This window comes from Antechinus flavipes, chromosome 2 (genome assembly GCF_016432865.1).
Source record: "Antechinus flavipes isolate AdamAnt ecotype Samford, QLD, Australia chromosome 2, AdamAnt_v2, whole genome shotgun sequence".
Classification (NCBI taxonomy): Eukaryota; Metazoa; Chordata; class Mammalia; order Dasyuromorphia; family Dasyuridae; genus Antechinus; species Antechinus flavipes.
In genome coordinates this window covers 283445930-283460766 of record NC_067399.1, presented here as the reverse complement: position 1 = coordinate 283460766, position 14837 = coordinate 283445930, and the positions used below count along the sequence as shown (strand labels likewise).

Below are 14837 nucleotides of genomic sequence, written 5' to 3'. Positions count from 1 at the left end.
GATCCACTTCCATCAGAATATCCTCATACAGTATCATTGTTGAGGTATATAATGATCTGCTGGTTCTGCTCATTTCACTTAGCATCAGTTCATGTAAGTCTCGCCAGTCCTCTCTGTATTCATCCTGCTGGTCATTCCTTACAGAACAATAATATTCCATAACATTCTTTTTTTTTTTAATTTAAATTTTGTTTTATTTAATAGTAACTTTGTATTGACAGAATCCATGCCAGGGTAATTTTTTACAACATTACCCCTTGCACTTGCTTATGTTTCGTTTTTTCCCCTCCCTCCACCCCCCCCCCCAAAATGGCAAGCAGTCCTATATATGTTAAATATGTTGCAGTATATCTTAAATATGTTGCAGTATATCCCATAACATTCATATACCACAGTTTACTCAACCATTCTCCAATTGATGGGCATCCATTCATTTTCCAGCTTCTAGCCACTACAAACAGGGCTGCCACAAACATTTTGGCACATACAGGTCCCTTTCCCTTCTTTAGTATCTTTTTGGGGTATAAGCCCAGTAGAGAATGTCATGGAATTCTTATCACCAATACTTTAATTTTTGCTATAACGAACTTTTTGTTAGTGCCCAAATTGACATTCTGTCTACCTTTCTCCCATTCTATTTTTGCCCCCAAGTTATATACTTAGCCTCTTTGTGTAATCCCTTTCTGAAACTATGAATGAATCAATAAAAAATAAAGTGCTTTCTATGTGCCAAGCACATATTATTTAAAAAAATACTCTCCATTTTTTTGGCTTTAGGAAGAGGACTTTATAGTTGAGGAACTTGGCTCACTTGACTTAAATCTTAATAATTATACATTATCATCATCATCACATAATAACACCACTGTGAGATAATATGTAATTATTCCTTTTCATGTGCTTAGGGAAATGTGCAAATTCATTGCAGTTATAGATTTTATACATGGTTATATTAATTACAATTATAGGAACAAATAGCACTTTTTCCAGAGAGCTAAATATTCATACCAAGTAAATTAAAAACTAAAATAGACATGACATTCTGAAAAATGAGTTCTAATATTATGAGATAATTTCTTAGCATATTTTATTCTCAACTTTCTTTTACTCATGTTTTACTCTTAACTAATTTCAACTCAAAGATTATCCACTTCAGACTCTTTTCTCTCTTTTATCTTCTACATATAATCATTTACCAAGCCTTGCCAGGTCCCAGCATCATCTTTCCTTATTGTGCCTCTACCATGACGCCATCATTGTCTGTTACTAGACTGTTGTAATAGCTTCCTAATTGGTTTTTGCTCTTGGGATCTTTTTTCTCCAATCCATTCTCCACAAAGCTACCAAAAAAATAATTCCTAGAAATACAAAACTAAACATGTCACTACCTTGCTCAAGCGGCACCTTGTTTTCTGTAGAATAAAATAAAAACTTTATAGTCTGGCATATAAAGCCTCTCATTATCTGTTTCTGCCTTTGCATATTCTATCTTTCCAGACTTATTTATATTCATTCACTGAATGCTGGTGCCAAACTGACTTACTTGTCATTCAGCAAGTATGATACTCAGTTTATCCATCCTTACCTTTCATAGGCTTACCTGTAGAAAGTAAGAATCATCTCCATTCCTCTCTTTATTTCTTATTCTAATTCCTAGCTTTCTTTAGATAAGTTGTTACCTCCCATTGGAAGTCTTTCCTGATCTCTCTAGTTATTAATGTTAACAATTTTCTCAAATTATTACATGCATTATCTGTTTACATGAAAGATCCTTCAAAAGAGTGATTTTTTAATTTTTATCTTTTTTATTCCTAGTTTTCAGCACAGTATTTCACACATATTAGGTGTTTAATATGTGCTTAGTGAATTGAACTAAATTGATTTGAATCATTATATTTTTCAATTCTAGCCTTTTTAATTAAACTGATATTTCAAAAAAAAATGTCATAAAGATCTATAATTTCATAATATGCATTTCTTCATAATCTGCATGTCATAATGAATTTCAGGAATTTCTGTGGCCAGAAAAAAACCCCAAACCCCAAACAACCCATCTTGAAACCAATTTGATAAAGAATTTTGAATTTAGCTAGGTTGGCCTTTGGATAACAGCTATCACTAGTCTCATATTTGAAGCTTTCCTATCTAAACAGAACTCGCCAGTTTTTATGCTCAGATGGAATAGTTGAGAATCTAGGATCACCTCTACTCTGGAATAGTTATTTAGTGTAATTATTATTTTTTTATTTAATTCAAGTCAAAATAAATTTATTGAATGATAAACAAAAGGTTTTTTTTTTTTTAAATTGTTACTGTTGTGAAGAAGAGGAAGTTGTTTATTTGGAATCTCAAATATGTGTATAAGCATTTTGTCTTTAAACTTGTAAATTTTTTTGGAGCACATGTTCAGTATTATAAGTTAGCTTATGAAAAACATGTGCCCTCAAGCTTTTACTAATTCACTGGAATCTGAAAATAACATTTTACTTTAGTTCAAAATTATATATAAGGCAAATCTCTTTGATTCCTGTGTTGGGAATAAAATTTTAATGAGCTTCTATTAATGATATAGAGGAAAAAACACTGGTTTGGGATTCAGTGACCTGAGTTCTAATCCCAGCCCTGCTCTCCTCCAGCTGTGTAATTTAACTATTCGGCATCAGATTTCTTAAATGTAAGGACAGTATATGTTCAATAAAAATTCCTTTTATTTCAAAATTGCTTATGATTCTATAAGGCCCTTGAGAACAGTGTTAAAACAAGTTCCTGTGTGTTAATTGATGATTAATCATGAGAAAGACTTGGAATAATTTGTCTTATTTATATAATATATAATTGCTCAGCCTAATGATATTTATTTGTATTTTATAATGCATTATTATAAATCCAAGGGGACATTCTTTTTTTTCTTTAAAGGTCATTCTGTTGGGATCATCGGCCTGTTCAAAATACACCATCTAGTCATTGTACAGTTTCTTCACAATGCACTATTTGTTTGGAATATGTTGAACATCTTCCAACATACAGTATTTTGGGAAGCCCTTGTTGTAAAAATGCTTGGTTTCACAGAGATTGTCTACAGGTAAGATAACATGTTTGAGCTTTTTATAATTTATTCATAAAGTTTTTGCTAATAAATTTGACTTTATAGCAGAAGAGTAGAAATTCCGGTTCATATTTACATTTAGTTTAATATTTTGAGGATATATAATTTTATCACGAATACACTCTGTGATGGTTCATGCTCTAACTCCTTTAGAGCATAGTTGATGATCTTCAAGGTACTTTAATTGAAAAATGAATCATATTAAAGCCTTGTGATTTCTTTTCAATTATTCTACACTGGACCTCAGACAACAGATACAGTCCATGACCAGTTGCATATTCATATTCAGTCTAACTTAATAGAATTTGCTAGCAGAATATGTTTTTTTAGGATCACCTACCTTTATGTCCCAATGAGGCAGTAGAATAGAATTCAAGGTATACTTGTAAACAATCATTTCCTCAAAAGATGTTGGAGGAAGTAGGAAAGTCTTCTCTTTCTATCATTCCTTATTTAGATAGTTCTAATTGTTTTTTCTTAAGTCAAATTAAATCTACCCCTTTATAACATTTACCAATTGTCACTAATTATCCCTTTTTAGCCAAACAAAATAAATTTTAGTACTCTTTTCCACAATGGCACTTAAGATACTTAAATGTTGCTGTTATTTTAATCCTGAATCTTCTCCAGGTTAATATTCTCTTGATAACAAGGCCCTTCACTATTCAGGTCTACCCTTTTCTCTATTTCAGTGACTTTGTGGAATGTGATACCTAGAATTTAATGCTATTTTTTAATTGAAGTCTGACCAAAGAAGGGACAATGGGACACTTCCTCTCCTAATTTCTTTTTTTCATGGAGCCTAAATGTTCACTAGTTATGTGACTACTTTGTAGCACTTTTGACTGATATTAATCTGTTAGTTTAATAAACCTTTTTCAAATGTAAATGACTATATAGCAGTTAACTTATCACTATTAAGTTTTATATTGTAAGAGGGCCAAATTTGCTTCCTGGTGAAAAATTTTTCGGTTCTTAATCTGACATAATGTTTTACTTATTCTTCCCAACTTTGGCTTATATACAGATTTAGAAAACATGTTAATTATGCCTTCATTCAAGTAACTGATAAAAAGGTTAAATTGCATAGATTCATACACATATCATTGGACCTCTCTTTTGCAGATCTCTACAGTTTGATATTGAATCATTAATGGGGTCATTTGTTCTATTCATTTTGAATCCATCTAAGTATGTACTATTGTTTTAGCTCTAAAGTCTTCATCTTTCCCCTGAAGATAGCATGGGAAACAATGCAGTTTTTTGCTAAATTCTAGCCTAACTATGCTTCTAGCATTCCCTAGAGTTACAATTCTAGTAATTGTCAAAAAAGGAAACAGAGTTCACCTTACATAACCTGTACTTAATGCAGTCATATTGGCTATTTGTGATTACTGCTTCCTGTCTAGATGTTAATCTAATCTTACTATTAATAATTTGATTTGAAAATTATCCTAGGAATCAACCACATCATACTGAAATTTTTGCAGACTCATTTTTTTCTTCTTTGTAAACTATTTGGACCACCTTTGGCCTTCAGTCCTGCCATACTTTTCCCATTCTCCAAATATTATAATCTGGTTATAGTGATTCAGTGTCACCTACACCAGTGCCTTCAGTATTTATCCTATCCAGTCCATCTGATAACTATTCAAATAGTCTTTCCAGATATGTAGTGCTCAAAAGCTTGAACTTGGTTTCCCATTGCTTTAAGAATGAAACACCAACTTTTTAGGGTCATATTTATAAGACTTCTATATTTTAATTCCAGTTTACCTTCATATTTTTATACTATTCAATCTGCATGTACTTATTTCAACCAAACAGTACTATTGATTGTTACCTGGTAATCTTTTGATCTATAATTATGCCTCGTTGGATTTGGAAAAGCCATACCCCCATGTCCTTCTACATCTCTGCCTTTCAAAATTCCATTGCTTCAAGGGCCTGCTTAGGTGCCACTTCTACCATGAAACTATTTCTTATTCCTCTTACCTGAGAGTGGTCTTTTTCTTTCCTTTTTTTTTTTTTTTTTTTTTTTTTTGTTTTGTTTTGTTTTGACTCCCTTCTTTGTTCTAATCATATTTTGCCTTACATTATTTTTTTTGTATAAATTTATAGATATGTATATATGTGCTGTACCCCTTCCCTTTCTTTAATCCTATCATTTTGCATGTAAGCTCTCTGGTAGCGACTATATTTTTTTAATCACCTTTGTATCCTCAAAATTTTTCATAGTGATTTGTGCATTGTAGGCATTTAACACAGCATTTGTGGAATTGAACTAAATGCTTCTATTTGTGGGGCTTTTGTATTAAGCTTTGAGGGGAATAAAAAGAACAGAATATGGACCTTATTTTTACGAACATAGGGTAGACATTCAAATTCTTTGTATTTTACTTTTTTGATCAACTTTTTAGTGAATTGAAAATGACAGTATTAATTATGTTTCCTTGGAAAAAAATGTTGAAAATCCAATTTATTCCTTTGCAACTTACATATAAGATACTTCAGAACAGTTCATAGATATGATATTTTGATTACCTGTTAATAAAAAAATTCATCATATATAAGAATGTTACTGAAAAATAACAATTATCTCAAGGGTTTGCTCCTTCCCTATAAATTTTTATGTGAACATTTTTTGCTTAATATGTTAGCTTTTAATGTTTCATGAACTCCATTAGTTTTTTTTTTGGGGGGGGGGGCGGTGTTGAGGCAATTGGGATTAAGTGACTTGCTCAGGGTCACACAGCTAGGCAGTGTCTGATGTCAGCTTTGAACTCAAGTCCTCTTGAATCCAAGGCCAATGCTCTATCTACTGTACCATCTGCTGCGCCCCCCTGAACTCCATTCATTTAGCAACAACAATGTATTATTCTTAATAACATGTACTTTTTAGTTCCTTTGTGTTTTAATTGGCATGAAATCCATATTTTTATATTATTTAAAGTAAAAAGTAACATTTATTCTTTTAGAGATATAACTCACAAATCAAATGGTTAATTTTTTCTCCTATTTTTCATTATAGGTTCAGGCACTCAGTGCTGGAAAATTTTTCTTCAAGTGCCCATTATGCAATAACAGTGATAAATTTCAGAGTGAAATGTTGAGAATGGGTATTCATATTCCTGAAAAGTGAGTCACACTTAGCTTTTTGGTGATTAAACAGCATTTTAAATGTAGGATTTAATAATGAAGAAAATATATATGAATCTCAAGGTTTCCTGACCCAATCAACTGTCATAGGGTAGCTATTACAGTTATCTGTACAGTATGGATGACAACTGTGGCTGCTTCTGGTCATGCCATCTTCTTGTCAGTTGTTCCCTCCTCAAGAGAGTATGTCAATCCATACAACCTTACCATTGAAGAACTATTGGGGCTTCTAATTTAAATAGAAGTATTTAAATGTTGGTTATTAATGAAAATATCAAAGATCATCTTAAACTAATATTTTTAATGTTATTACTAAATAATTTATCTTAGATTCATTATAAAATTTTCAAAAAGCTTTGACTCATAATAATATAGTAAACATGTTATACACATTGTAATCAATGTGTCTAAGAATATTAATACGAACAATTATTCTTTAGCTAACAACAAAAAAAGGACTGATTTCAATGAATTAGAATTTGGAAATTTCTCTTACTGCGAGAAAAATAAATGTGTTGAGAAGCACAGATGTGGTATTTACATTAGAATTATTATAGAGCATTGTTGTAATGGATATATATCTTGAGACTGTGTAATGGAAGTTTTTCTTAGACTTTTGATATAGGTATTTTTCTATTTCTACTAAATTACAACTTCAAATTTATTTCTAGATATGTGTATAAGTTTATATTTCTACCATTGCAGATTTTTTGTTTTGTTAAAATAATCTAGGGTATATTCTTTCTATAATCCCTTACATATGCAGCAAAATTTCTATTCTTTTCCATAATTATTCATTTTAATGAATTTTCTTTTGAAGCCAAAGCTTATTATTTATTTTTCATGTAAAAATAATCACTAAATGTTTGACTACTAAAAGTAATTCCTTAACTACTTCATTTTATTTTTGAATAAATGTAAGTAACTAATATGATGTGACATCTAAACTAATGGCATAATATAAAATGAGCATCTCATCCTATTATTCATCCCATATAGTCATATATTTCATATATAATATACTTAGTATATATAATATATTAATATAATATGCAACTTTACAAATTTAATCTTTGTTTTAGAATCTTAGAATCATATTATTAGATCTGGAAGAAAATTTAGCAGTTATTTAGTCCAGTCTTCCCCCCTTCTTTCAATTTAGAGAAAAGAAAAGACTCCCTAGCTAATATGATTCAAATACCTATATTCCTTCTGCTCTACTTTCTGAGTTCCTCATCTACCTATATTTTTGAAAGCCACTCAAAAGGACCACATGATTTTAGAGCTGGAAGAGGCTCTATGGATGATTTAATCCAACCTCTTTATTTACAGTCAAGAGAAATGACAGTGGGTTATGATTCTTCCAAGGTCATATAGCATATAAGTTTTTTTTTTTTTTAAATCCAGTATTAGAATTAAGTTATCCCAGTCCTGTGTTTTTTCTATTTTTATATCTTCTATATGCTACACTATATCTTCTTTGTTTCCTTGAGAGTTTTTTTTAACTGTACTATGCATTTTTAGAATTTAATTTACTATTTAATCTTCAGTATTTTCTCAGCAGATACAAAATAATTCTAACTGCATAACCATTTGATTTGGTTTATGTATGCCAGAAGTCCAATATTCTTCAAAATAAAATTGTGAAAATTAAAAACATAACTCTGGAATCCTGGATTAGACAAAAATGTTTGAGAGTTTAAAAATACTAAACAAAGCTTCTGAGGAAAGTTTAAGACCAATTTGATCTTTTGTAGCTATATTGGTGAAGGTAAGATGATGATATTGGATAATGGAGAGAACTGAAATGTTCAACTCTTACTTTGCTATTGTTTTCTTTTCCAAGGAGCATTATCTTTAGGCTGAAAGAGGCAAATAATACTGGCTAAAAGGGAGTAGATACCTAAAGATAAATAAAGTAATATAAGAACATTGACTTTTAAGTATTAATAGATGTGATCACTTGAGGTTATTGTTGTTGTTTGGTTTTGTTTTTTTTTTTTGAAAGAGCACTGAAAATAGGAAAGGTACCATAGGAATGAAAATCTAATATATTCCTGATTTTCAAAAGAGGTTATGGAATCAACAAATTATAGGCCAGTGAGCTTGACTTCAATAACTAGGAAATTCCAGAAGTAGTTATTAAAAGGAATTGGTGAACACTGAGAAAAGAATGATTTCCTTTCACTTAAAAAATGATTTCAAAGAGCTAAAGTGGTTTCATTAAAAACAGGTAATATCAGGATAATATTATGTCCTTTTTTAAATAGTTATTAAATTAGTAAGGGAAGTGCTATTAATATGATTTGCCTAGATTTTAGTAAAATAATTCATAAAGTCTCTCATGTTATTCTCATGGGAAAGTTGGAGTGTTGTAGACTAGAAGATAATAAAATGTGTCTCAAACTACATGAAGGCTATATCTAAAAAGTAGCCATTAATGATTCACTGTCACTTTGTTAAGGTTTCTAATGGAATTTCCAAAGGATTAATGGTTGGCCATGTGCTGTAAAACATTTTTACTAATGACTTGTATAGTAGTATAGATGACATGTTTTTCGTATTTACAAATGAAATAAAAATTAATATCCTGGATGACAATCAGGATTCAGAATAGTTTTGATAGGTGAGAATACTAGATTGAATCTATGAATTAGAGAATCATAGACTTAGTTAAAAAATGTCAACTCACAAATATGAAGTTGGTGGAATATTTTTATTTTTAAAAACTTCACAAATATAAAGTTGGTGAAATACTTTTATTTTTAAAAACTCAAGAGTTTTAGTATTAAGTTCAATGTGTGTTAATAGTATGGTAATCAAAAAAGTTTATACTATCTCACATTGCATTAAGAAATGCATTTTGAAATGAATAGACCAGGAGATCATTATATACTTCAATAACAATACTATATGATGATCAATTCTGATGGACATGGCCCTCTTCAACAATGAGATGAACCAAATCAGTTCCAATAGAGCAGTAATGAATTGAACCAGCTACACACAGTGAAAGAACTCTGGTAGATGACTATGAACCACTACATAGAATTCCCAATCCCTCTATTTTTGTCCGCCTACATTTTTTATTTCCTTCACAGGCTAATTGTACACTATTTCAAAGTCCAGTTCTTTTTATATGGCAAAATAACTATTTGGACATGTATACATATATTGTATTTAACTTATACTTTAATATATTTAACTTGTATTGGTCAACTTGCCATCTGGGGGAAGGAGGGGAAAAATTGGAACAAAAGGTTTTGCAATTGTCAATGCTGAAAAATTACCCATGCATATGTCTTGTAAATAAAAAGCTATAATTAAAAAATAAATAAATAAAATGCATTGTGTGCAGGATCAAATGGTGACAGCCTTGCTATACACTCTGTACTTGCCAGCCTAGTTTTGGGTACCACAGTTTATAAAGAACATCGATAAATAGAAAAATATGCAGAATAACATAATAAAATGCCTTGAATCTATTGCTGTATGATAATCAACTGAAGGAACTCAGTTCTAGAAAAGAAAATAGTTAGGGGAAGGTACTCAGGGAACAATATGGATTTCTAATCATTTGAAAAGCTTTCATTTGAAAGAGGAAATAAACTTCTTGACTCTAAAATGCAGTCATGGGAACTATCAATGGGTATTCTAAAAAGGTTATAGACATACTTTAAGGAAAAATTTCCTAAAAAATAGGTCTTCCCAAAATAAAGCTTAGTTTCTAAGCAAAACTTGGATGATTCCTTGTCTTAAATGGCAGGATATTTTGTTTTAGGATTAAGGTTGGACTAGCCTCTAAAGTCTTTCCTAACTTTGATATTTTTGGTGTTTCTGTGAGTTGAAAATATGGGGGAAATGATAGATGATATTTTAAAATGTTAAATTCTCTGTTTAATATTTGAGACCTTATTGCTAAAATAATAACAAAATTGTAAAATAAAATTGTTAGTTGGATTTAAATCCTGAAAGAATGATGATTTATACATAAAAGCAAGTATTCTTGTCTATTCATATTTATAATATGTTAGAAAAGTATTTTTAGAATCATGAAATTCTGAATGTCATGATATAAGAGGTTTATCGTGTCTATACTTTGTAGAGATGCATCTTGGGAACTGGAAGAAAATGCATATCAAGAACTTTTGCAGCATTACCAACGTTGTGATGTAAGAAGATGTCGCTGTAAAGAAGGGAGAGAATATAATGAACCTGATAGGTATTTGTGAAAATATAATTTAATTTATTGTTATAGAAATATGTGCCATATGTAATAATAAGTATTCTTTTACTTGGAGATGGGACTTAGGAAGGTCATAAAATTGTAATTTAAAGCTGAAAGAATTTAAAGTTCATCTAATCAACCTCCTCCAATCTTCTGCCCAACTCATTTTTCAGACACAATGAAATGAAGTTCAGTAACTTAAATTAACACACACACAAATTGTGTGTGTGTGTGTAAAATTTTTTCCTACATTGATATTTACCCCATGTCTCTGGAGCTTAACACATATCCTTAGGATATATTGAAGAAACTTATGGACAATAGAAGAATCATGTCTTCTGTCTTATCTCCCCTGTTTTCTCTCTCATTCTATCAAATCGCATATACTACAGATCTTAGACCCCAAAAGGTACAGAGGTCATTGAGCATAAGGTAGCAAGAAATTTTTTTTTGCACTGCTACCTTTGTTCTATGCCCAATGTATTTCATTTTTTCCTATTCCTTTCTGTTTTTGCAGATACTAGGGCAATTGCTACCTATTAGTTTGAATCTAAATTAAAAGGACAATCATTGAATAGATTATTTTGAGCTGTACCACTCATGCACAAAGAATAATTAAATTGAATTTGTTTGAATCTCCTTGTACAATTCTGTTAACTGTAGTTATCTTAATTTCTAATATGCCTCCAAAATTACAAATATTAATTTCTTCTAAGTTTATTAACACACACACACACAAGAATAAGGTTAGAAACCTATTTAATCATGATACTTAAGTTCTGATAGCATAATCTAACAGTAAATATTCAAAATACAAGTTCTATTTAATTTTCTATTGTTTACAGTTTTTCTTGTTATAATTTTTTACTAGTTATATTTTTGCTTAATCTTTGGCCTTTTGTGTCTTGTATTCTTTTTGTTTGTTTGTTTCTTCTTCCATTATTTTTTCATTGTAGTTTTTCTTTCTTGGAATATAAAACTATGAGACTGCAGGTTTCTTCCTTCTTGTCCTATATCTTTTATTCATTTTATCCTCATTGTTGGCCACAATTGGTGATAATGATTTAAGAATTAGTTTTGGTCTCCCTCAAATTGCTGTCTATAATCTTTCTACTAACTTGCTAACAAAAACATAGTAACTTGTATAATAAACACAAATACTCAGCAATGATATGAATAGAGAGTAGTGAAGGCACAAGCCAGATGCTGAAAGTACACAGAGTAACTAACTCATGGCTCTAACCCAACCAGCCATCTCGCAATGTTTTCACAGGAACACTGGAGTAGATGTAACAATATAATTGGGACCTATGATTAAGCAAATTATGATTTAGCTTTATATTCTCAATCTAATACACTTCTGTTACATAAAAGAAAAAACAATATTGGGTTTTTTTTCCCAGATCACAGGATGGGAGTTCAAATCTAAATCTACCCTCTGATATTTAATACCTGTGTGCCCTTGGGGAAGTGACAATATCTCCCTTCAATTTCCTAATCTATAAAATAAAGGAACTGCCTTACAAAAAAAATAAATAAAAAATAAAGGGATTGGACCAGGTGACCCCTGAGCTTTTTTTCCAACTCTAAATCTAAAATGCTCTAGGATTAGAATACTCTAATAATCTTGAATATTTGTTGAACAAATTAACAAAGTATAATTTGGAATGTGGAAAAACAATTTTCCCACATTATTTGATAATTGGATCTTATTAAAACAGGTGTATTTCATATATTATGTATCATTTTCAAGTGTTTTGTTATTCAAACTTACAATTTTGCTACATTGTGTATCTTTTTGTAATCCAGGCATGTTTTACAAATCTAGTAATATTCTAATTTACTTTTTGTAAGGTCAAAAAATTGTTCATTTATCACGTTTGCTTAAAAAATATCAAGTTTGTTAGAAAATGGACATTTCCATTGCTCCAAAGATGCTCCAGCATTGTCACTTGTGTGTCTGAGTATACTTTTTGGGAAACACATTCACCACCAATGAGAAAGGTCTTAGAATTAAGATTTAAAGTTGAAAGGGTCCTTAGGACATTTAGTCTTAACATCTTTGTTTTGCAGATGAGGAAATTGAAACTTTGAAAAATTAAGTTACTTGCCCATATATATTCACAAAAAATGGTAGTCAGAATTGAGCTCATGTCCTTTGATTTTTAAATCCAGCATAATTTACACTGCACCATGTAATAAAAAATATATATCCTTTGTAATGATCGTGTATTTAAAATCAGCTGGAGTCAGGAATTCAGGTTAAGGGGAAAATCTTCAATATTTATTGAAGTGAAGAGATGAATAAAGATTGCGATAGCAATATGGGCAAGAAAGATTGCTATAGCAATATGGGCAGCTGCGACAGGAAGCCAGCTAACAGAGAGCAGTCTGAGCTGAGCAAACCTCGCAATAGCAATGCCAAAAGTCTCTCCTTCCCCTTCCTTTTCCACTCCCCTGCCTCCACCCACCAAAATCGTCATTTCCTATACAACACATCAGGACTTGCACAAAGAGTGGGCGGGGGCCATTCTTTCTCCAAGCTTATATATTAATAGAGTATGGTCCAATTACTATTTAGCCTCATGTGCTTGGGACCTCAGTGCATCAACTCAAGCCTCAGCCCATTACAATCCTTAATTAAAGCAGTGCCAGATCACCTTATTTGGGGGTTAATCTAGCTATTCATTTTCACTTCTTTTTCAGGTACTATAAAAATGCCAGTCTTCATCAGGCCACAGCTTCAAATACGAAGAAATACTTGTTCTCTTATTCTCTTTATTATTGTCTTTGTTTGTGTACATATATGTGCTAATATTAAAATTTTGTACATACTTATTTCACAGGGAAATAGCAGTGAAAGAGGTTTGCAAATTTAGAGAATGATAAAGGCAAGAAAATGAAGAATTAAAATATTCCCAAAGCAGTTGACCTGTGTATTTGTTAATAATTGGTAGTTAAGAATGTTATCCTGTAAGATTCTGTCTTATTCATATGTTAATAGCCAACATAATTATCTCTTTTCCCTTCTTTCCGTAGTAAATGGGAAATAAAACGCTGCCAATATTGTGGATCTAGGGGAACACATTTAGCCTGTTCCTCAATAAGAACATGGAGACAAAACTGGGAATGCTTTGAGTGTAGAAGCATTATCTATAATTCAGGTAATATTTTCCAGTTCTAAACCAATATGCTTTTATTAATGCTTTTCAAAAAATTCTCACCTAACCCTGGAATTTAATTTTGCAGGTGATTTCAAAAGACCAAAAAAACGCTCTTTACCTAACTCAGAAAATATTGGGATCACTCATTGTTTATTGGAACAACCCTCTCCCAAATTCTCCAGACAATCCCCTAGAACTCAGAAGAAAGATTTGCTCAGGTAAGTAAACTGATTGGAGCAAATTACAGTATGAAATGATAGAATATTCCTCTTGGAAGTTAAATGCTAAGTAGATAGTTGAAACATTTAAGTGCTTTCTCTGAGCCAGGCATTATACTAAGTTCTAAGGATATAAAGGCCCTATCTTCAAGGAAGTTACTTTATAATGGGGGAAAATAATGCCTGGGACCATACATAAAATGATGATCCAGGATAGGGACTCACCCATTAAGAGAGTGTGGGCCTTACAGAAAACATCTCCCAGATGGAAAGATTACTCATAAAAGAAGTCTGGAGACATGGAATGTTAAATAATTGATAACATAGGAACCTAGAAAACTTTACTAATATATAGTGTAATGATCTGGGACAGGGAGGACCTTAAGAAGACAAGTGACTGACTACAGAAATTGCTAGATTTTTTTTTTATCTTCTCATCCAGTGAATGTTGATATGTGCCTGTGTCATTGTTAAAAATTATGAATACTTTAGATTTACAGATCACTTGATAAGTTACATTTTCTATGAAAACAGTATTTCATGATAGTAAAACAATAATTAGGTTTTATTCATTTAGTTAATGACTGTTGAATAATTGTGTTTGAGAAAAATTTGGTCTTGACATAGTCATTCACAATTGGTGACTCAAATGAAAATGGAATTTGATCTTTAAATGATGTTCCTCTAACTTAGTTTTTCTTTACCTCCATCTTTGGAAATATTTTTTTTCTTCAAGATTCAATTAAAGCATCATCATATATATATACACATACATACATACATACATACATACGTATGTATGTATGTATATATATATAAAGGCTTTACAGATCCTTTCCCTTCCCTGCCCCCAGCTGTTAGTGCCTTCCTCTATATTTATTTTACACACGTATTCATGTGTACACAAGATACATACATTATCACTCAGTTACTAGAAGATCCTTGAGAATGCACTGTTTGAC

General features: G+C 31.1%; 1 protein-coding gene across 1 annotated transcript in view; it reads left to right on the top strand.

The window, feature by feature from the left end:
* Positions 1–14837, top strand: part of G2E3 (G2/M-phase specific E3 ubiquitin protein ligase) — a 68622-nt gene that overhangs the window by 31845 nt on the left and 21940 nt on the right. Inside the window, exons 6-10 of the mRNA XM_051977306.1 lie at positions 2917–3082; positions 6138–6244; positions 10371–10487; positions 13533–13657; positions 13743–13875. Coding sequence (XP_051833266.1) covers positions 2917–3082; positions 6138–6244; positions 10371–10487; positions 13533–13657; positions 13743–13875 — 648 coding nt within the window. The remainder of the gene's footprint in view (positions 1–2916; positions 3083–6137; positions 6245–10370; positions 10488–13532; positions 13658–13742; positions 13876–14837) is intronic.